A 24,256-nucleotide genomic window follows, 5' to 3' on the forward strand; every position below is an offset into this window, starting at 1 on the left:
TAGGAAGTGACAATGCCAAGGGCATACATTGTTTTCTCTTTCATAGTGACATGTGGGTTTGCATTCCCAGCACATTCTTTCACTGGCCATATGGTTCAGAGTCTGAGAACATTGGAGGATGATCATATCTCAATTTAAGTATGTCTCTGCTTTTCGTCTTGCACTCATCCCATTTAAATTTCAAACAATGCTTGGCAGTTAAATACCAGTCACCATCACTGGTACATTGTCCATGGCAATGCCACTTGCCAACCAATCAGGACTCTTTTCACATAGAATAAAATTGCTGTTTTCCCCTTATATGCTTGCAAGTGTCCTTATGAGTGTAAATGATAAGCTTAGACATGTCTCTTTTTTCAGCAATACTCAGGTTCTGTACTACCAAACAATTCTATCCCAATTTACACTTGCTACTGCCTTTTTCCACAATAGCTATTGGGATTTTAGCCTTCTGTCTGAAAAACTTTTAGTTTCCAACCTTCACCTTGAAGCAACCATCCATTGCATCTTATGGTACAGAAAGCCAGGCGATGAAGGGTAGAACTGGAGCCAATTTTTACATACTTGTATGGGCTTTTATTTACAGGGATACACATCATTTACATGCACCTCCTAACTCAGCCTTTGCAATTTCTGTCTTTATACACTTTTGAACCCATAACCAATTAAGTGCCCCATTTGAAAGGGGCGATACTACTCCACTGTAACCAAAACTTGAATGGAAACTTAATAACTTAAATTAAAGTTATAAAATTATATTCCTGGGGTTGATGATGAATTCCAGTACCCCCCCCCACCCACCCCGGTAGTGGTAGGCCTCAAACCAAGGGCAACCAGGTGCAGGCGTAGCTGCAGAAAAGAGGCAGGCTGAATGACCCCCTCAACTGCCCACAGCCTGCACCTGTTAATAATGGCCACCTTGGTCAGACCCAGGAGTAGTCACATGAGCAGGTCTCTTGATCTGCCCGCTTCCTTCCACATCAGATGGCCAAAGATCAGGAACACGGAACTGAAGTGTTACCAGAAATTGAGACGCAGCCCCTTCAGATAAAAAAAAACAACTATGCATTTAGTTCTCTGTTAACCTGTACACTGTGAAGTCAGTCCTCCACAATTATAGACAGGTGCTCCACCTACCTACATGCAAAAATAGCTTGCGATAACTTGAGAATTAACCAGTTTGCTGGCTGATGATCATCTTGACAGGACTTTTTCATGCATTGTCACAAATCATGGCAGTGTCAACCGTGGCCCAGCTGGTAGCACTCTCCCCCTCCGAATCAGAAGGTTGTAAATTCAAGAGCCATTCCAAAGACTTAAGATCAAAATATAGACTGACACTTTGGCATAGTATTAGTGGAATGCTGCATTGCTGGAGAACCCATCTTTTGGATGAGACATTAAATCGAGGCCCTATCTGCTCTCTGAGATGGATGTTAAACATCCATCTGAATTAATCTTCTGAAATGTAAGGTAATACCACATTTGAGTGTTCAAGTTCACAGGTCACTAAAAGCTCATGCACAGATACAAAAAGGCAAAAAGAATTTATCTCAAGAGGGCTGGGACACAGATGAATTTCTGCTCCATTTTATCCCCCGTGCACATGGACCATTCACATTAGAAAAATTGGGCCTTATGGTGTTTAACATTTGTCTTATCTGGCAAGGTTTGGCAAGCAAACTGTTTCCAAGAGAAGTGAAGGTGACTTTGGCTTGGCAACAGATCTGACTATCATTCATCAGGCTTTGGTGTTTATCACAGCTTTGTGCTGCTAAACAGCTGATGCCATTCATTCATTATTCAAAATTGATTGTTTAATGACCCCCATTTCTGAACTGGTGTTGGGAATTGCACTCAAATATTTTCAGAAATAATCTGGAAGAGGGTGTCAGCAGCTTCACCATAAAGCTTGTATATTACACCAAAACAGCAAGGATGGGTAATGTTATGAAAGATTGGTACACCTTTTCATGGGCAATTGGGGAAGGGCAATAAATGCTGGCCTTGCCTTGTTCATATCCCATGAGCGATAAAAAAAAACATGGGGGGGGGGGCATGATTGAGGTATTCAAATTACTAATGGCTAAGAGTGTAGAGGGTCAGTCAGGGACATTTGATTTGGCACAGTATAGAACAGTAGGCAAGTATAAGCTGAAATATAGAGGTTAAGCATTACATCAGTAGGAGGTTGGTCAATTTTTAGAATACCTCAAGATGGTGGGAGTAAGTAGCAAGTAGAAAATGTACAAACATCTAGAAGAGAAACACATCGATTACACAGAATAGCAGGAAGATGGTCCTTGGTCTTTTCTGGCCATAGGATTTTCTATGTTTCTTTGAATTGTTGGATAATGCTGCACCATATCTTTCATAGATCCAGGCTATGAGCCACTGCTTAGCTGTTCGATTGAGTTGAACATCATCAGATACAATAGTCTTACTGAGCCAGATAAATCCCCAAATGTTTCAGTGTTAGGTGAAATCCCAATTCCAAAGATGACATCCTTATCTGAGACTGTTCTAATTAGTTCCACAAAAAAAAACAATTCTTGTACCTGGCATTCCTTTCAAGATGCCAATAATTTTGTATTGTTTGGATGCGCATCAAGGTCTGGTCATAAGTAAGTTGTGTTTTGTTCAGCACTGTCAAATAATAGGGGGAGTTAATAAATGCTAAATCTAAATAGGATTATTGCTTGATGTGGAACAATATAGCTCAGTAAGGCAACTGGTAACAAAGAAGGACAGGAAAGTGGACAGTGTTTCTTTGCTTTACAGTCAACCATTAGATGATTTTATATTACTGATGTTATTTTCCAGATAGATGATGGATGGGTAATTATTGTCAAAATTACCCTTCTCTCCTTAAGGAGCACTTGGGTCCAAAGAGCACTTCTTTAATGATGCTGGATACCTAATTATGCTGCAAGTGGTTTCCAACTTACACTTGATAAAGAAACCAAATTTAACACAGTCCAGCATAATGGAAGTATAGTCAGCCTCCATTAAAATGATTTTACATAATGAGGTCAGGATTAATTCAAACCTTAGAAAAGTATCTCCTATTTCAATGGTGAAATATTTCCAATCCTCGCCAATTCTCAGTAGGATTGGCTAGTAATACTAAGTTATACAGTTTTAAGTGCACTCTTGTTCATTAATCTAGGATAGTTGAGAATGCAGGAAGGTGAAAACACAGCACCCTAATCCATTGCAATATCAGTCTCCTGTAACCTTAAATCTGAAAGAAAATACCGAGCTGCCAAGAATTTATATTTATTTTGTCAATGTTGCTGCAGTATCTAGCTCCCAGCATCTATTTATCGCTCTAGTAGGAAAAAGCATGAAAAACAAGTTCAAATAATCTATCCAAAGTAGTGCTCTCAGTAAGTAGGAAATGCTCACTTTAAAAGCTGTTTTTCTTGTATAAATAAAATGAATTAATGCCGGGACATAAACACTGAAGGCTCATACTGTCTGTTGGTTTGGCGTCTGGCTGCCTGGGATTTTCCTTCAAGGTTAAACATGAAAAAATAAGTCAGTACTTTGAGAGCTTACCTTGGCTGGCGGTATTTCTAGCAAAGCTCCAAGCTCTTCAAATGTAATATTATTGTACAGTTTACTGGCAGAAAGCAGGTTGTGCTCAATGACTGCCCTGTCCAGTATACTGGAACCTGGTATTAGGGAGGAAACATCACATCATTACAATAGATACAATGTCACAGAAATTTTTAAAACACTTGTACTTTGATTACAAAGAAACCCAAGGGTTGGGAGTTGCTGGCCAAAAGTCTTAAATTTGAAGTCACCAGAGAGGGGAATAATACTGCAATAAGCATTCAACTTAGGGACAGTGCAGTAATTGAAGTACAGTGGTAGTTCACACTTGGCGAGCTCTCAGCTTCCCCATTGGGAGGAACATTCAGGAGAGGTACACAGTCAGAAGAGAAACCCTCACCATACTGTACTTATATGTCTGTGGACAGTTCTTATGCCTCTCACAAAGCTGCAACATATCCAACCACTAAATAAAAGTCTAGGGTTTTTACTTTTCCCTTTAGGTGAGCTTCTGATTTGTTCTACACATTCCATGACAAATCTTATTAAAGAAGTAGCTTAAATATGGAGAATCATGAGTATAAGCACATTTTTATCAATCTATGGTGACATAATAAATTAACAGCTCCTTTAAAGAAAAGCTGGAGTGACCTTTTTAAATAAATGCAAATAAATTTTCCATTTCTAAGAAGGAGGAAAACATTTAACACAAAATTTATTGAAGGACCCATCATTTATAGCACATGTGGAACAGAGACTATTTGCATTAATATCACCTTGAACTTGCATGATTTATTTAGCTGTGGATATGGCAAGTACTTTACTCGACACCATTCCAACCATACTAGTAGCTCAAATGATACCCTAAAAATCTAAGTTTCTTTTCTACAAATCTAAATTAGTTCCATAACATTTTAAAAACACTAGTGTCACGCAAGTGATCCAAAATGCTATGCCACAAAGGATGAGACAAAGCACCTGATCTGTATTGGCAGGCCACTGCAAACATAAAAACAATATCAGGCACTTCTAAACATTTAATACCTCAGATGCCTAATTCACAGCCTTCAAACTACAGTCTCTGAGATCTGGGAATTCATCCCTTGTTCTCCTTGTACTTGTAATTCTGATATACTAGCTCATCCTATTTGAACTTTATTGGGCTGGAGGTTTGAATAGGGCTGTTTTTAGTACTGTTAACACATTGATGAACAAATCAAAATCAGGACACAAGATCTGTTGGTATCAGCAGCTTGAAATACATGCAAATTATGTGAGCATGAATTTAAACATGGTGTGTGGCCTAAGGCTCCTTGATATGCATCTACACAGTTTCCAAAAGCAAAAAGGTGGATAGCTCTGAGCTAGTTAGTTAAACAGTGGCACAGAGCACAAAAGATAGTGCCTGAGTTGGCAAATTCAAAATGAAAAAGGCATGATAAATTAGAAGTTGTGGGCAGATAGATCTAGACTCAATAGCTATACCTGCTCACAATCTCTCCTCTGGTCATTTCAAGCTTGTGAGCAAAAAACATAATAAAAATCAACAGAGATGTCAAAGTACTTACCACAATAGTCTAGACTAAAACAAAATTTAAACAGTAACAAAAAAATCCTTGATATCATAAAGTATAAATGGAATACTTGGTGACAAGGCATCGTACAGACAAGTTATCCCACTCATGAACTGAAACAAAGCAATTCATCCCAGGAGATAAATGAATCAATGGTTTGCCATTACATAGCCTCCATTTATTGAACGGTTTTCCAATTAAAGGGATGGGAAGCTTTAATTGCTATCAGTGCCTGAATTGTTAACATGCTAATTCAACCAGTAACAAACTGTCGTACAAATACTGTTTTAAGATTTTGAATTTTAAAAACTTCCAATTTTGTCCCTGCCCCTCACCTGAAGGCACTGATTCATGCTAAGGTACAGTTTCAATGGAAATACTAGTCATTTTATACATTAACTCTGTGGTTAATCTTCATACATGGACCTTGGCAGTGAGTAAAGGTGGGATATTCTACTGTGCAGGGCATCACAGTTACACTTAATCACATTCTCAGATGCTCTCCACTTAAAAAACTTTCCATTGAACTCTGATCAGAAATGGAAACTGGCTGATTCCTCCCCCCAACACAAGGAAATTGTAGCACCTTAAGTGCTATCCAGTTGAAATCAGCTAACAATGGGATTGAATCTGCATTCTTCTGTACTACCATCATTGTTTTCTTCACCCAAGATGCCCTCAATGAATTTTAAAATATATATGTATAGCTTTTTGCCACTCTGACCAGGATCACTAATTTCAACATAGACAAGCTATGGAGATTGCTGGTCTCCTTTACTGTGCCACATTGCACAGGAAAAGAATATTATATCTCTTGCTTTACTTCTCCCAGACACATACTGGAAGCAAGTGGATCAGCTGAGTCGAGGGTGCCTATTCCACAATGGTTTAAAATAATTCACTAGCAACCACAGGATGAATGAATATAACAAAGGTTATTGATTTAACTAAAAATGTTAAAATATGTTTTTATTACATAGAATTGTGAAACCTTTTCTGCAATTCCATTAATTTTAATTTAAAACAATAAATAAGGTGACCTTGACTAAACCCTTAAATGTACATCAGTCTGCCTTTAGTCTCATCACTCAACTATTAACAAGAATTTTAGCTGCACTACCAGGGAGGAAGACGACAATAATACAACTAATGAAGAAGTGCAATGTGCAATTTTTTGCAGTCAGGCTTTAGACAGACAGTACTGCACTGAAGTTCTCCATGTGGTTTGATGCAGGACTCAACAATGTATTGTGCTTCAAAATATATCGTGCTTCAACATATATCGTGCTTCAACACAGCACAGCATTAACACTTGGGCTGGACTTAAAACAACAGTGCGCACGTGTGTCCTTGGCCTGGCAGGGTGCCAATATTCACCTAAAAATAAAATTTACAGTTCCAAAGATATGCTTTAAGTTCATCATGCACAAATCATTCTGCTACACACTACCAAAAAAAGGTGTGAAACACACACCTTCAGGACAAAAACTGACTGTGAAGACTTTACCATCAGCAGTCGTTGCTTTCTGGTGAGGCATCAGCATGGCAGCAAACTCCTGCAGCTGGTTCCCTCGAATAATTCTATCCAGATACATTTTCTCTAGAATGCCATAAGCTGCAAGTTGCTGGCAGCGCTCATCCTTAAACAGGGTTGCCAGCATACGGGAACGCTGCTGTCCTGCAGGGGAAATACAACCAACAGGATTGCTGTGAATTTTAAAACTGAACTTTGTTACACTGCAGTATTTGTTTACAATGTTACATCCATACATGGAATTGAGCTTCCCATTCATTCTTGCCAAAAAAATCATCTGCTTTACATTCATTCTATTTTAATGTCTTATTTTAGATGTATAAATATTTCTATGACACATCCACTTTTTAATAACACCTGACATTTCACATAACAAAGCTTTAAATTTATTAGTATGATTGGAAGGATTAAACCAAGCCTGTTTGCCAAACCTATGACAAACTGTGGAAACATAAAGGCCTAGATGTACCTGATTGAAACATTGGCCAAACTTACTTGAATAAATTTCTATGGTGTGCATCTAGATAGCTTTCCAAAATGGAGAAAAATTATTTATATGCATGTCCTGTATTTAGCCATTGGCCTCACTTTGACCCCTCCATCTTATGAATTTCAATATAGACGTTCCCAAAAGCAAAACGTGACCACACCAAATGCATATATTTAGGCAAGCAAATGTCTTATTGATATTCAAATTCTAAATTTTATTTGAATGCAAATGCCAAGATGATTCACTATTCCAAAAAATGCTCCTAATGTGTGCTTGGGCTCTTTTTGGATCAATTCTGATTTGCCAAAAAGCCACTTAAGAAAGTTTTGATTTTTTTCTCTCAGAGTTCTGTATTTTTGCGCTATAACATTGAAATCAAAACCAAAAAAGCTGATCAGGGTCCAGATTCCAAAGCTGAAAGAATAACAAAACTAGTATATTTTCCACACTAAACTTTGACTGTGTATCATGTTACACATGAAATTCATCTCATCTGATGCATTTATATTTGAAATAAATGATGGTTCAAAAAAACTATTTACCAACAATAAACCTGCTTTCAGAACTGAACAATTGGCTTGCCATTTTCAAATATGCTTATGTAGCAGCCATTTGATTTGTCAACCTTTAACGTGAAGCGCAAAGCTATAATTTTATGGTTTTCTGAATTGATGGCATGACAATGAAATGCAGAATCTTTAAAATATTCTAAATTTTGTTATTGAAGCTAGTTAATTGCTCTATTAGTAATGTTTGGATCCCAGCAACAAGACAGTTAAATTCATATCTCATACATTAATTTTTAAAAGTAACTCTCTATGGAAATGTTTCCTGAGCTTGCAACTGGTTTACTTGAGAGAATAGAGGACTGCTGTGAAGGAGTCTGGAGCCCAGGCCATTCTTGTGTTCCTCATTCAGGAGGAGTCTTGATGCAGAAATTCAAGAAGGGATCAAACGAGAGTAAATTTACACTAAAGATATATTTATAATTTTTAGAACTCCACTTTTAATTTGTTGGCGCACTTTTCGATTGATGGAGACAAAGACATTGGTCCCTAATCTACAAGCACGCTGATTCAAATTTGGAACTGCAAACCAAAATAGGTCAAGTCAATTAAACATTTATCGTCCACATTGCTGCTAGAACTACCCACAGCCTTGGCATTATTGGCCTACAACGTAAATATATTACCTGCTGATGCGAGAATGGTACAGTGTAGTGCATGCTTTAATGCCTCTAGTCGTTCAGTCTCATGTACTATAGACTTATATGAAAGTTCATTATATCGCTGAGCAGCTTCTATGAATTTCCTTCTGTAGTCGAGGACACGAGCGTAGCATACCTGAAGACAAAATCATAGAAGAACATTTAACTTCTCAGAGAAAAAAAAACCTAACCATTATGAAGTTCTAAAGCAACTAGGTGATAAACATGGACTCATCTTATCTTTCTGGATAACATAACATCCAAGCTAGATATCAAAATGATTATTTATGATGATTAGCATTAAAAATAATGAATTAAAATTTGATGGTTAGTCTATCACAAACTAAAATGTACACTGGTACAAAATATTTTATCAAGGGATGGGAAAGGGAAGGAATGAGTGATATGTTTGTAAATAAACAACTTATACAGTAGAATAATGATTAAAAGCTAAAAAGGTGAGTACAAATAATAAAATAATTAATTCCAAGATCTATGAGAATTAGTAGGACTTTTTTTTCTTATCTGTACGTTTGTCATTATGTGTTTCTCAAAACACACAATACATCTGAAAGCAATGCAATTTAATTATAACTAAGAAGAGATAAAAAGAAAAAAATACAAATGTAGGAAACAATAGAAAACATTAAAAATACATATCAGTCAAGATCAATCTCCTGGGAAACTGCAAAGACTGATGCATCATACTTTTGTGGGTTACATAATTGGGTCATAAATTTTTTTCCTCCGGTTATCCATTTTTAAATTTATTTTTTAACCTATTCCTCTTAATCTTTCTTCCTCAACCCCTCCAACCCCAAACAAGCAACTGCTTATTATAGACTGAACAGCAGCTAAAAATGAAAACATTTTTAAAAGATGAGAGAAAAAGTGCTTAGTATTTTCTACAATTAATTCATAAACACTTAACTACCTTCATAGAGATTGGGGGGGGTTTGGGACTGTTAACAAAGCATTAAAGCTGAAGCCAAAGTGAGCTGTTATGTACTCCCTGAAAGGGTGAATGAAGCAGACTCAATAGGCAATCTTAAACAGTGAGGCACGAGAGTGGAGCACAATCTAACTTGATGTCGAAAGAGAATTTTTTTTAGCAACAGTCACTGAATCATGAGCAGGAGTGGGAACCCCAGCTGACTCTCCCCCTCTCTGACCCAATGGTTCTAGGATGAATATAATGTCCACACTGCTCTCTTAGCTTGATCAGCTAGCTCAAATCAGATAGGGAATTGAACTTGAGGCTCACATTATTTGAGATGGTCACAAAGATGGGACTCTTCAGACTGTAGAAATATTTGCACTGATCCACTGGTCTTTAGCCATGTAAATAACAGCTATTTTTCAAAAGCGGAATTCTACCTTGTAATGTATCTGCAGCTGCTCATTGGTTGATTCATTTTGAAGTAGAGAAGCCCGGTTTATGTAAGCTTCTGCCTGCACAGGATCATCATCTTCCAGGTACAAACGAGCAATTTTCAGATAGGTGTCCAGTTTATAGTCCACATTATATTGTCTTTAAAAAGAATAGGAAGATTTAAAAGTAAACAAATAAGATTTTTTTTTAAATTTAAAAACCAATGAAAATTACCTGATGTCTTGCAGACTATGAACATACCTCCAGGATTCAAATTAGAAAAGTTTTGCTTTCCTTTGAATACTAAACTCAAGGTAGCTATTGTTCATTTGCTCATTTACTTAACATTCAGCAAATTTATGATTTTATTTTAAAAGTTCCAACATTCCTTTTTTATTTGTTCTTTGGATGTGAGCTTTGTAATTGCCCTTGACAAGGTGGCGGTGAGCCACCTTCTTCAATTGTTGCCCCATCTAACGAAAGTCCTCCCACAGTACTGGTAGGGAGGGAGTTCAAGGAGTTTGAACAATTGGCAGTGAAGGAAAAGCAATATATCTCCAAGTCAGAATGGTCAACAAGCTGAAGAGGAACTTGGAGGTAGTGGTGTTTCAATGCCTCAAGACTCCAGTACTATAGCTGGGATGTTGTCAGAGCCCACAGCCAAGTGCTTCCCAAACTTTTTCCCGATATGACTCATTTAATGCCTCATAGTTTGTGCAATCCAGAGTGAAAATTTGGGGGTATGAGATTTGTTGAGTGGTGGGATGGGAGTGATGGTGACTTCAGCTGCAATGGGACTCTGATTATTAATTGAAATAATGCTGATTATTAATGTATTAACATCCATATTCTTGATGCAATAATTCCCTGATTATTGAAGCAATAGGCAGCTAATTATTAAAGTAATTAGATCCTGATTATTAACATAATAGGACACTGATTGTTTATGCAATAAGATCTGACCACTGATGCAATAGGCATCAGATTTTTAACATTATAGTTCCCTGATTATTAATGTTGTAGCATTCTGAATCTTAAAACGATAAGAACCTATTTATTAATGTAATAGGATTATGCACAATGACGTAATTGGATCCTCATTATTGATCCATAGCATTCAATTTTTAATGTAATAGAATCATGATTATTAAGGCATCATGATCCTGATGATTCTGATTATTGAAGGAATGGGCTTTCTGTAAAAGTAATGAACACCCATCTTGTTACAGGCTGTTTCTGCAGCAGCAAGTGGGCCTCAGAGAGCAGTCCATTAGGCCACATCCACCAACAAAAAAATGCAAGGATTTAAAGGGGGCCTGCAACTGTCAGAAATCAGTCTGAGCTCCACGGCCATTGTCTTTGCTACATCCAATGCCTTCAGCCATTTCTTGATATCGCACACATTGGGCTGAGTTTTGCCGTCAGTGAGCAGGGGGCGGGGCCTGCTCGCCGACACGTAAAATGACACGGGATGACGTTGGGCGGAACCCCCAACATCATCCTGCCCCATTTAAATTTTCAGGGAGGCGGGCGCACAGCAAAATCAGTTGTGCGCCCGCCGTCCTGTCAACTGCCCGTCCAACCTTAAGGTTGGCGGGCAGGCCAGGAGCCCCGGCGGTAAATAAAAAAAACACAAAACCTCATCCACCTGCGGGATGAGGTTTCATGAAGGGTTCTGAAATGTTTAATATGAGGGTGACATCTTAGGGAATTTTTTTTTTCTATTTTTATTCTTTTTAAAAGTGTTAGCGATCTCCCTGAGGCAGCACTTAGCCTCAGGGAGATGTGCGTTCTTTCATGTACATGCGCGAAAGAGCACACTCTCGCTTTTGGGGAATCCCCTCCCACCCGCCAGGTGTCACGCTGGGAGGGCCTTAATTAGCTCGCCCACATAAAATGGCGGCGGGGCCCATCTCCCTGCCCGCCGTAGATTGGGTCAGGCCCGCCTGCCCAGCAGGCAGAAAATTCTGTCTAGTGAATTGAATTGGCTCAAGACTGACATCAATGCTGGTGGGGACCTCAGGACTAGGCTGAGGTGGATCATCCAATTAGTACAAGTGGCTGAAGATGGTTGCAAATGCTTCAGCCTTGTCTTTTGCACTGACATGCTGGGCTCTCCTGTTATTAACAATGGGAATACTTATGGAGCTTCCTCCTTGGTTAGTAGTTTAATTGTTCACCACCATTCAAGATTGGATGTGGCAGGATTGCAGAGCTTGACCTGATCTGTCAGTTGTGGGATCACTCTGTTTAGAGCATGCTGTTTACACTGTTTAGCATGGATGTAGTTCTGTGTTGTAGCTTCACCAGGTTGGCACCTCACATTTTGGTATGCCTGATCCTGCTCCTGGCATGCTCTCCTACTTCTTCATTGAACCAGGGCTGGTCCCTTAGCCTGATGATAATGGTAGAGTGAAGGACATGTCAAACCATGAGGTTGTTTAAACCTTTGTTAAGTTGTAAGGCACAATTTCAACCAAGAAGCAGAAGCAACTGGTAAATTCAGGCAGCACAAATATAAAACCATTTTATGGAATGACGGGAATGGAGGCCTGTTTCCCCACTCTAGTGAGCTTTTTATCTTGATTTTGTTGTTATCAGAAGGAACATAGGAAACACCAAAACATTCCCAATAAGGAGTAAGGGGAAATCAGGAGACATTGCCAAGCCAATTTCACACAATTCCCAGTGGATAGCTTCACAGTGATACTGGCAGAGGGCTGAGAACAGGTAATTCATCCACTCACTCTCTTCCCAAAAGATATGGCCCAGAGATCCCTGGTGGGGAAAGGCAGACAGATAGCAAAATATGCTGCAAAAACACGTTCTATACATTGGGAAGGCAGTAACTCTTGATTGTCTATGATCAACTATCTAAATATGCCATCTGTGACTATACAATTGTCTCGAGGGTGCCAAAGGAACCAAAGATAGCTGTCAACTAAATCAGTTGTATACTGTTTGCAATTTATAATGTTATTTCAGGGAAATATTGAAATGTTTCTTTGTGCAATGATTTGTGGACACTAATTTTAAAAGCAACCACTTTGTTTGAAATAGCTACAATACTGCACACTACATTTGAAGGAGAATGGAAACTCATCCAATACACACTTTTGTCCAGTTTCTAATGGAATTCCCACCAAAACTTGAGCAGCATTTCTCCAGTCTTCTTCCTTCTCATAGATGGTAGCCAGGTGCTGTCTAATGGAAGCCACCTGAGAAATTAAGCACAACAATGAAAGCAATTCATGATAAGAAAAACAAAAGGTACTGCTGAAAAAAGGAACATGTTGAAGCTTTTCATCCTGCAACCATTGGGACACTTTGCAAGAATACCAATATAAGGGGAAGACAACAATTTATACTGTATGTAAACAGAGTGCTGATTGGTTGGCAAGTGAGCTCTGATTGGTAGAGGCATTTCCATAGAGAATGCACAAGTGATGGTGACTGACAGGTAATTGCCAAGTATTGGTCAAGACGTTGCCCTGAGGAATGAGTTCATGAATGGCTGCCATTTATTTTGTTTAGCTGAAACAGGCACAATGTGTGCACATGTTCTTTCTGACTGCAAAGAACAGGGCCCTGTGTATTAATATATGTAGCTTCCAGTACACACAAACGCACCACACAGCGAGCCCAACTGATAATCTTAAACTAGTTCTCAAAATAAGTGATAGGCATTCCTCAGGGCAATGCCTCAGAGCAATCAGGGTCAAGCTACCTGGTTTATATTAAAAACAATGCTTGGCAGTTAACTGTCAGTCACCATCACCAGTGCATTCTCCATGGCAACGCCTCTACCAATCAGTGTCCACTTGCCAACCAATCAGCACTCTCTTCACATATAGTATAAATCGTTGTTTTCCCCTTATATTGGTATTCTTGTGAAATATCCTTATTAGTGCAAGATGAGAAGCTTTGACGTTTACCAAAAAACTAAAAACCAAGGTAAATGATTAGTAGCTACTGAATAAGTTGTCCTTGAACCTATTTTAAGATTATACACTTTTATTTAAAATAAAAATTATTTTATATCATTGCATGGAATATAAGAATATTTTTCTCAAGATTGTTCATCCTCTTATTAGGCCTCCATGACCGTCCACAATCAAAAATGGCATCAGAGGATCTGCTCCAAAGGCTATATGAATGCTACCCTTGATCCAGGTAACTAACGAGGAAGTGGGAAACTCACCTGCAAATTTTCCCTGCCTATGCAGACCTAAGTTGTGCTGTTCACCATCACCCCACAGGACTGATTATATATGGAAATGCAGTTATGTCCCATTCAGCAGCAGAATATCTTTGAATATCAACCTGCTATACCACGGCAGCATAGACAAGCTTACTACCAGTCTTACGGTCACACCCAATTCACCAGCCACACTTGCAACAATGAGCAGGCTATGACACTAAATTGGCTAACAAAAATTGAACCAAGAACTGAAGAATACATTTGAATACATAGAAAACTGACTGATGTAACTCACTCAGGTATGATTGGGAACGTCCATTTAATCATCCTCAATGAAGGACAGCTGTGAGTATAAACAATGGACTATAGGTTCCATGCATGTGCGCCATAGAACATTTAAATGGAGATGTCTGAAAATAGAATAAAAGTGGTACTGTCCTGTTTTAAAACCTAAAATGAGGATGGATGAGCTAGAGGTCCTAAATGCATTACAAGGTGTTATTTTCAGCTGATTTGAACTGGGTCAGAAAGGGTAAGATATTTTTGTGCTTCATTGATTCTGGAAGCCTTCACACAGTTTTTTATGTTCTGAACCAAAATATTTAAATACACGTATTCTGAATTTAGAGACTGTGAAGATTCTCTGCTTCAGTTCCTGTTTTCATTGTTTTCCAGTGGCTTGAAGCAAAGGGCAATTGATATTTCACATTACAATTTATTCATATCAGCACAGGACAAGAAAATTTACGAAATATTCTGAGGTTTTGTTTCCTTTACATGGTTCAAATAAAAGAAATCAATTAAACGTTTTCACAATTAAAAGTGAAACCGCACTTATTTTAATGAAAAGAAATATTGTCGCTTGCTGTCCATCATGCTCATACCTGCTCTTCAAACGAAATGACTCTAGGCTGGATCTTCTCCAAAGTAAAGTGATATATTTCTTTGGCTGTGCCATCTGGAAGATTCGGTAGGTGGGAGCAAAAGTCAGTCAGCAGTTGCCGGGAAATCACTAGACTGACATTTTCATTAACCACTGTATAAAAACAAAGGAAAACATTGAATCACAAACCTTCCACGGTTAATATAGCACTAACAATTTATTGAGACTAGCTGCTATATTTCATTATGGTTTGTCAGAAGAGCTCCTTGAAAAACATAATTCACAATTATCAATGTACATATTTCAGCTCACTGCCTGAAATGTGACAACTGCAGTTTCTTTTCACATGTCGCAAGTATAATTTGATTGAAATCAGATTCTTCACTTATAAAGGATTCATCATGAAAAAGCTGTTATTTGTTGTAGGTTTTTAACATTGAGTACAGACAAAAATGTAGTACTTTGTTTAGGCTTGGCGCCTATACCTTTAAATTCTGCTGTCATGTGCCTATTGCTTGATACCAGTGACAGAAAAAAAATCCTGAATCCAAAACAAATAGTTTGATGGCAGTTTAATGAAATACAGGTGATGTCATTTGTTTAATTCAATATGGCAGTCAATTATTTTTGAACCGGAGTGCCAGTTATGACAATCAATACAAGCCAGGTCAAGGAGTGAGATGGAGACATAGCTGGTTGTATTGAGTAAGTTGAGTTAGTAGAATATAATTAAATGAATTAGAACTTTCACAAGAAAAGGTAGAAATCCCAAAGTCAGAAAGGATTATGAGAGAAGAACGTTTATCAAAGTTATCTATAACAGAATAGCTTAGAATTAATTTACTTTTACTTGAAGATAATATTCCTATTGTAAAGGTATAATTGTATTATATTAATGTTAAGTTAAGCACTTGTATATCATTTGAACAATATTTTAAACTTAAAATGACACTATATGACGCTTTCGAAGACTGGAGAGATCCTGTGGAAGCTTAAAAATTACCACACACCGTGTGCTGTTCATTATCCCAGGCATGTTATTGAAAACGTAACTATTCTCAAGACCAGCTTAGATACTGTCGAGGATATAAGGAGTTGGGGCTTGCTCAAAACGATCTGAGACAAGAAAGCCAAAATAACCGAGTGAGAAGGGTAGAAAAGATCCAAAACCACAACAAGTTAGACAGAGGAGTTTATTAATCAGGATATGACACACTCTGGAGCTATCATTTGACGACACACTTTCCAGTTCAACACTTAAAACATGACTGACCATTTATTATGCAGACAAATCAACTTTCAAAACCTGAGCTTTTAATAGTCTTAAAAATTCTATTCAGCATAATCTATCCTAAAATCATACGTTTGATGACAAACATAAATCATAATTTTATAAGAAAACAATGTTGTCACTGGGCTTATGTAACGTACTGATATACAATAGCAAAGATTGCACAGGAGTCAAATATAGTTTAATTCTACATGGTATTCTTAATTGATCCCCTCCACTGTTGTCAATACCCTACAGTAAGCTACAATGTTATTTGATTCTTATACAGATTTGTACTAGAAGACTGTTGTCCAAATCTTCACATTTACAGGAAGTCTTTGTTTAAAAAAAGTATAGACCAACTAAACTAAGTAATTTAATTTACTCCGAGCACTCTTGCCAGAGCGCTCATGCACAGAATGTCAGCTGACAGAGCTCAAGCTCGAAGGAGTCTTTCATTCCCTTTTTTAAAATCACTATTTTCAAGCCTTCACCTGATGAACAATAAAGGCTTCTTTTCCTCACCTGCAGTGCTTATAAACCCTAACTGAAGTTCTTTTAAGATTTGATACATCATTTTAAAAAACAAAGTCTGACACTTCATATTCTTTACTCTTTCATGGGATGTGGGCATCGCTGGTAAGACCAACATTTGTGGCCCATCCCTAATTACCCTTGAGCAGCTATTTCAGAGGGCAGTTAATAGTCAACCACATTGCTGTGGGTCTGGATCACATATAGGCCAGATCAGGTAAGGGCAGTCAAGTTATGTTCCCTCAAAAGGGAAAGGTAGGGCAAACAAATCCAGAGCTCCCTGGATGAAAATGGAAGTAGAAGTTAAGATAAAGAAGAAAAAGTACTTATGACAGGTGTCAGGTAGAAAACACAACTGAGGACCAGGCTGAATACAGAAGATTCAGTGGGGAGGTGAAAAAGCAAATAAGAAAAACAAAGAGAGAGATGTTAAGAGACTGGCAGCTAACATAAAAGGGAATCCCAAAGTTTTCCAAAGGCATATAAATAGTAAAAGGATGGTTAAAAGGAGGAGCAGAGCTGATTTATGGACCATAAAGCAGATTTATACATGGAGGCAGGGGGCATGACTGAGGTATTAAATGAATACTTTGCATCTGTCTTTACTAAGGAAGAAGATGCTAACCAACCCATGGTGAAAGAGGAGAAAATTCAGTCACAAGAAGAGTCTAAAATTTATAAGGAGAAGGTATTGGATAGATTGCCTGTATTTAAAGTTGACAAGGCACTGGGACTGCATGAGATGCAACCTTCCTTCCGCTGATAAAGCAACTTAACACCACCACCAGCAATTCCAAACTCCCAAAGAAAACACCAACACCCTCTACTTGCTGAGGCAAACCCAACAACCCACCATCACACTGAAGCAAAAAAAAAGTCCTGGTACCCATACACTGCACGCATCCCATTTCCCCCCACCACTGAAGAAAACTGGCAAACTACTACACTAAAAAAAATTAAGCCACATACCCACTTCCCCCTGTAAAGGAAAAACACTGGTGCCTCATCTCTTTTCCCAACCATCGCTGCATTCCCCTCTCTCTCCCTCCATCCTCCTTCTCCATCTCTCTCTGCCCTTCTCTCCCCATGTCCACCCTCCTTTCTCATGGAGAAAGTTCTTGCCAATAGGATATAGTGAAATGTGTTACTTAGGTCAGCAGTAGGTAAGATAAGTCACATGAAGAGAATGCCACTCCGAAATTGGGGGGAGTGGTGATGGGATACATTGCAGTGTCAGCACAATTGTGCAGGGGGGGATCAGATGAAAAGGGGGACAAGGGGAGAAAAATGTCATCATGAGCTGGGATGTAGATGAGAAGATTGTTAGTTTGAAGGACATGTCTGTCCTTGGCTTGCTGCATTGTTCCAGTGAAGCCCAACGTAAACTGGAGGAACCACACCTCATCTTCCGACTAGGGACTTTACAGCCTTCCGGACTGAATACTGAATTCAACAACTTTAGGTCGTGAGCTCCCTCCCCCATCCCCACCCCCTTTCTGTTTTCCCCCTTCCCTTTTTTTTCCCCAATAAATTATAAAGATTTTCCTTTTCCCACCTATTTCCATTATATAAAAAAAACCCCACTAGAGCTATACCTTGAGTGCCCTACCATCCATTCTTAATTAGCACATTCGTTTAGATAATATCACCAACTTTAACTTTAACACCTATGTGTTCTATTGTACTATTGTCGTTGACATCTTTTGATGATCTGCTTCTATCACTGCTTGTTTGTCCCTACAACCACACCCCACCCCCCCCACCTCTCTCTCTCTCTATCTCTCCGCCCCCCACACACACACCTTAAACCAGCTTATATTTCAACTCTTTCTTGGACTCGAACTCAAGTTCTGTCGAAGGGTCACGAGGACTCGAAACGTCAACTCTTTTCTTCTCCGCCGATGCTGCCAGACCTGCTGAGTTTTTCCAGGTAATTCTGTTTTTGTTAGTTTGAACTTGGGGCAGGTGTGTCAATGGACAGGGGAAGACAGCCACCTCAAACTGGGAGAGTGTGATGGAGATATTTTTTGATCAGAGTGTTGATAAAAAATATAGCATGTAAGGCATAATACAATCTTTGCTGAATATAGTACACAATATATAAAATGCAATACTCACTAGCCTCGACAAAGGCTTTCAAAGCCTCCAGTTGCTCAGCCCCTGTTAATTGCAAGGCTTTTTCCAGGATCTGGCGATATCTATTAAAGGGGACAAAAAGCTGTCAGGAATCAAATGGCACAGTCTTTACACAAAATTGTATTTCAGGGCTTTTATGGGAAGTTACAATTTTTAAAGATTATATCATTTCTTGTTTTTATAAACCTACATAAACAATAGTTCCAGTTAAAGTTAATTGGCGTCAAGGATATCTGTGTCAAAGTGAAGAATTAAAATTACTAGCTTAAGTTCTAAGCCTTACGAATGAGGGGATCCCAGAATCAGGTCATAGACAGTGCTCAGTTTAGCTGACCAAACTCAAGCAGAGCAACAGTAAAAGTGCTGCAATTGGCCAAATGACCTCCCTGTCTGAGAAGAGTAGAGGGGACAGCTCAAGGTTCTCACTCCAAAGTATACATTTGTGGATGCTGCATTCAGCTATAATCCACACCGCATGTCATGAAGAGATTAATATCTATAATGTTATTGGAAATTATTTTTTTTAAATAGAGTTTAGTGGTGTCTATGTGTATGTATCTGTGTGTGTCTTAATTGAATTAAAGCCAGCTGGTCTAGAGGCTTTGATGTATAGAAAGAGATAGGTCTGAAATGGTAATTAGATAAACATGGGGAAGAAACATAGGTGTCAAGGGGGAAATTTGCATTTTTAAATAAACCATTCAAAAGAATGGGTGAAATCTTGAACCTAGCTAGGAGACGCCAAGCAATGTGTTCATTTTTTCAGCTTATTAATAAAATTGGTGGAATCAAAGGATATTATTGTTAGAAGAAAAGCTAAAAATCCAGTAATACAATGGAAAATTTACATTCAAAGAGAAAGGTCTGTATAAAGGAGAAAGGAGATTGTGTGTAAGTCAAAGGCATTTTAAGATCCATCAAGAAGCCTCCAGCCTGTATACCTCAAGTCTGTCTGCAAGGACCCCGGGCTGAAAGAAACTCATTTTGAATGCGACAGTCCAGGGTGTGCTCTGCCAGGTGTCTCTTTAAAATTTATGAGTTTTACTATTACCTTAAAGGGGGTGTAACTGGGAGTCAGATTAATCAGGGCATTTTTGTAGTTATTATAGTAATAATTTTGTAGGAAAATGTGTGGGCTTACAATTTTTCTTGAATTAATAAATATTTAATTTAGCTTTTTTATAAAAAACCTCTTCAGGCTCAGTGGTCTTATTACTACTGAATTCAAAGCCTGCATCTCAAAACATACAAATTGCAAAAATGGGTTATGACAGTTGTTTCAAGTTTCCCTCTGGGATTTGAGCAACTCAGCCTTTACCATCAGTTGTATCATAATACCACACCTAAATAGCTTATTAGCACTCACCATCTAGACACATGAAAAATGGTTATTTGCGCAAGGTACTGGAAGGTTACATTGACAAGGGAACTGTATCTCAGCATGCCAGTCAAGCGATAGGAGAAGGAAATTGGAACAAGCACTTTAGCACAGGATGATTAGGGCAGCTATAATCTAGATTTATTAGACTACAGACCTGATGTGAACTCGAGTGTAGCTGGCTAACTGAACAAATCAGACAGAAATAATAAAAGGCTAAATCTGTACCATAATCAGAAAACATATTCATACACATAAAATTACATCCTATTGTTTGTATTTCTGACCACTAAACAATATGGAACTAAAAGCAAAATACAGTTGATGCTAGAGCCCTGAAATAAACACAGACGGTGCTGAAAATATTCAACAGGTCTGGCAGCACCCATGGAGAGAGAAACAGAGTTAATGTTTTGAATCGAATATGACTCTCCTTCTCTGATGCTGCAAGACCTGAGTATTTCCAGCACTTTGTCTTTATTACAATACTGAACATTGGTTAATAAATTCACAGGGCTTTGAAAACAAAGTTTTTAATACAATCTTGGAGTGGTGTTTTGCATTCAGTTTATGTTACGACGAGCTTTTGCAGTCAATGTGGAGGATGAGTTCGCGGAATGCATACGAGATAGTTTTCTAGGTCAGTATATTGAGGAACCAACTAGGGAACAGGCTATTTTGGATTGAATATTGTGCAATGAGAAAGTGTTATTTAATATTCATAGTAAAGGGGCCTCTAAGGAAATGACCATATGATAAGAAATTTATATAGAATTTTAAAGTGACTCAGTTAACTCCGAAACTAGGGTCTTAAATCCGAAAAAAGCAAACTACACAGGTATGAGGGGTGAGTGGTTACGGTAGATTTGGAAACTACATTGAAAAAATTAATACATAACTTGCAACAAATACGCATTCCTTTACAGCATAAAAAGCCCACAGCAAAGTGGCTCAACTGTAGCTAGAGGAGTTAAAGATTGTATTAGTTCAAAGGAAGAGGCATATAATGTTGCCACAAAGAGTGATAAGCCCAAGGATTGGGAAGGTTTTTGAATTCAGCAAAGCAGGGACAAGAGATTGATAAGAAAAGAGAAGAGAACGAGAGAGTAGAATGGCAAGAGACATAAAAACAGATGGTAAACATTTCTATAGACATGTAACTAGGAAGAGATAAGTGAAAGGTAACGTAGGCCCATTAGAGGCAAAGACGGGTGAAATTATAATGGGAAGTAAGGAAATGGCAGAGACATTAAACAAATACTTAGTATCTGGCTTCACAGTAGAAGACACAAAAAGATCCCGAAATAATGGGGAAACCAATAGTTTATTGAGAATGAGAACTTGAAATCAATTTAAGAGATAGTCCCATTAATTTCTCCAGTACCAAGTGGCAACAAATCCCCTGAACCTGACGCCCTGTATTATTATGGCCATAACCGATGTTAATTGCTGCGTAAACCAAATCCTAGAGGGAAACTTGGCTTATGGGCCATAGCCTTTTTTTTTATTCTGTAAACTAGAAGGCATACTGATCTCAGCAGTAAGAAGCCCAGTAACACTTCTGGGATTTTAAAAATTAAAAGTCTTAATAACAAGAATGAAAGAAAACTTAAGCACACAAGATTACAGTAACACAGTTAAATTTGGTCTTACAAAACATTCCCCCAAAAAGACTGTCCACTTGGTCAGACCCATAAGTAAACATCTTACAGGCAACATTCCCCATTGATGTTTATCTATTTAAAAAAAAATCAAGTAATATTACCCAAGGAAAACTGCTGTAGCTTCAAAAAAGACATATTACATGACCTGTAACTCTCTTCCACTCTGCTGTGAAAATCCAAGCTTCAAATGAAAACTCCTTTTTCCAGCCCAAGATTTTTCTGGTTTGACTGGCTGGTTGATTCAAACTGCATCCTCTCTCAGCCACAGCTCCAGCTGGTACATCTCACACCTCCACCTCAACAGCTGAAAACCTACCTAAGCTTTCCACAGTAACTCTAAAGTACCTATTTTCCCCTCCATTTCAGGTTCCATTGCTTTCACACCTCTTTGAAACTCAAATCCTTCCAAATATAAGATCTTTCATGTTTCTACCTTGCCTTTGCTTCTAGATCAATAAAATATAATAAACCCTTCCTTTTTACCTATGGAACTCCTGCAAGACGTAAACACGTTACTTGACACCTCTGAATCTCCTCTGATATTCAAATAAACTCTCCTCTTATGTTAGATGTAACCTGTTCACTTGCATAAGTACACACACATGTACAGACAAGAACCCCCCCCCCCCCACAACAACTGGGAAATAATTAATGACCCTGTTCTTTGGAAGAGGAAGAGAGAAAGACTAGCTAGCGTAACATCAGTAGTAGATAAAATGCTAGAATCTATTGTTAGAGACATGGTACCAGGGCACTTAAAAAAAATCATAATATGATTAAGCAGAGTCAACAGGGAATTATGAAAGGGCAATCATTTTTGACAAATTTGAGGGGTAACTAGTATAATGGATAAGGAGGAAACAGTGAATGTAGTCACAGAGTTATTATGGCACAGAAGGCTGGCATTCTGCCCATCAAGTCCATGCTGGCTCCCTGTAGGCCAATCCAGTCAATACCATTCCCCCACTCCATCCCCGTAGCTCTGCAAGTTTAATTCCCTGAAGCGCCCATCCAATTTCCTTTTGAAATCATTGATCATCATCACTTCCACTTCCAGCTTATTGCTAGCTGCTATGTCAAAATGTTCTTCCTCACATTCCCCCCTCTATTTCTTTCCAAAACCTTAAATCTGTGTCCTCTGGTCCTTGCATCATCAGCTAATGGGAATAGCATTTCTTTGTCTACCTTATCTAAACCTGACATCATCTTGTACAATTCTATCAAATCTCCCCTCAACTTTCTTTGCTCCAAGAACAATTCCAACTTCTCCAATCCAATAATGTAGCTAAAATCCCCCATCCCTAAAATCACTCTGGTACATCTCCTCTGGACCAACTCAGAGACCCTCATATTCTTCCTAAAACGTGGTGCCAGAACTGGATGCAATACTCCAGGTGAGCCCTAACGACAGCTTTATAAAGGTTCAGCATAACTTTTTTGCTTTGGCACTCAATACCTCTATTTATGAAGCCTAAGATCCCAAATGTTTTGCTAATCTCTCTCAATATGTCATCCACCTTCAAAGATCTACACTCATAAGTCCTCAGGTCCTTCTGTCCCTGCACACTCCCTACAACGGTGCCATCAAGTATATATAAGGCCTCTCCCTATCCCTTCTGTTAAATGCTTACATAGTGTATTTAGATTTTCAAAAGTTATTCAATAATGTGCCACACAAGAGGCTATTATACAAAAATAGAGCTCATCTGACTGTGGTAATATGACTGGGGTATACATGAATAGATTGGTAAATGAACAGAAAACAGAGAGTAGGAATAACTGGGACATTTTTAGGTTGGTTGGCTGTAGCTAACTAAGTACTGAACAATCAGCACTTGGGCCTCAGCTACTTGCAATCTATATTAATTAATTAGATAAAGGAACTGAGTGAAATGTATCCAAGTTTGCAACAATATAGTATAAAGTTAAGTGGGAAAGTAAATGATGAGGAGGATGCAAAGAAGTTTGCTGAGGGATAGATGGGTTGGCTAAATTAAATTAAATTAAAGGAGTCAAAATTATGGGGTTTGTTGGGGTGGGGTGGAGTGTGCAGACAGAAAAGTGGACTTGAAGCCACAATCAGATCAGCCATTATAGAATGGTACAGCAGGCTTGAAGGCCCAAATGGCTTACACTGCTCCTTATGTTCTTAAAGCATATCATAATGCAGTTAGAAAAAAATTATCAATATAGCTGCAATGGTGGTCATGTTATCTATAATTACTGACCTCACATTCATATCAGTATGCTTCAGGCTAGATCTTTATAATATGCTGTAATATTCATCACATTCATGCAATCATTCTGGGAATGATTTTCACAGAACTATTTTTACTCCATATGTGAGTATGTTTGAAAGTAGGAAAATATGGAACTTGCCCACTGTGACCATTCCTTCCACAGATCATTCATTCACAAAATCACTTAATCTTTTGAAAAGTTCAAAGAAAAA

General features: G+C 38.3%; 1 protein-coding gene across 3 annotated transcripts in view; it reads right to left on the reverse strand.

The window, feature by feature from the left end:
• cops4 (COP9 constitutive photomorphogenic homolog subunit 4 (Arabidopsis)) overlaps positions 1-24,256 on the reverse strand; it is a 79,825-nt gene that overhangs the window by 39,261 nt on the left and 16,308 nt on the right. For 2 of the 3 annotated variants that reach the window (XM_041198723.1, XM_041198731.1), the window contains 7 exons: positions 18,745-18,824; positions 14,824-14,975; positions 12,853-12,956; positions 9,744-9,897; positions 8,352-8,502; positions 6,643-6,813; positions 3,562-3,677 (listed from right to left, as the gene is read on the reverse strand). In XM_041198723.1, coding sequence (XP_041054657.1) covers positions 3,562-3,677; positions 6,643-6,813; positions 8,352-8,502; positions 9,744-9,897; positions 12,853-12,956; positions 14,824-14,975; positions 18,745-18,824 — 928 coding nt within the window. Of the gene's footprint in view, positions 1-3,561; positions 3,678-6,609; positions 6,814-8,351; positions 8,503-9,743; positions 9,898-12,852; positions 12,957-14,823; positions 14,976-18,744; positions 18,825-24,256 lie in introns of all 3 variants that reach the window. The other variant, XM_041198728.1, reaches the window with a different exon arrangement.

This window comes from Carcharodon carcharias, chromosome 1 (genome assembly GCF_017639515.1).
Source record: "Carcharodon carcharias isolate sCarCar2 chromosome 1, sCarCar2.pri, whole genome shotgun sequence".
NCBI lineage: Eukaryota > Metazoa > Chordata > Chondrichthyes > Lamniformes > Lamnidae > Carcharodon > Carcharodon carcharias.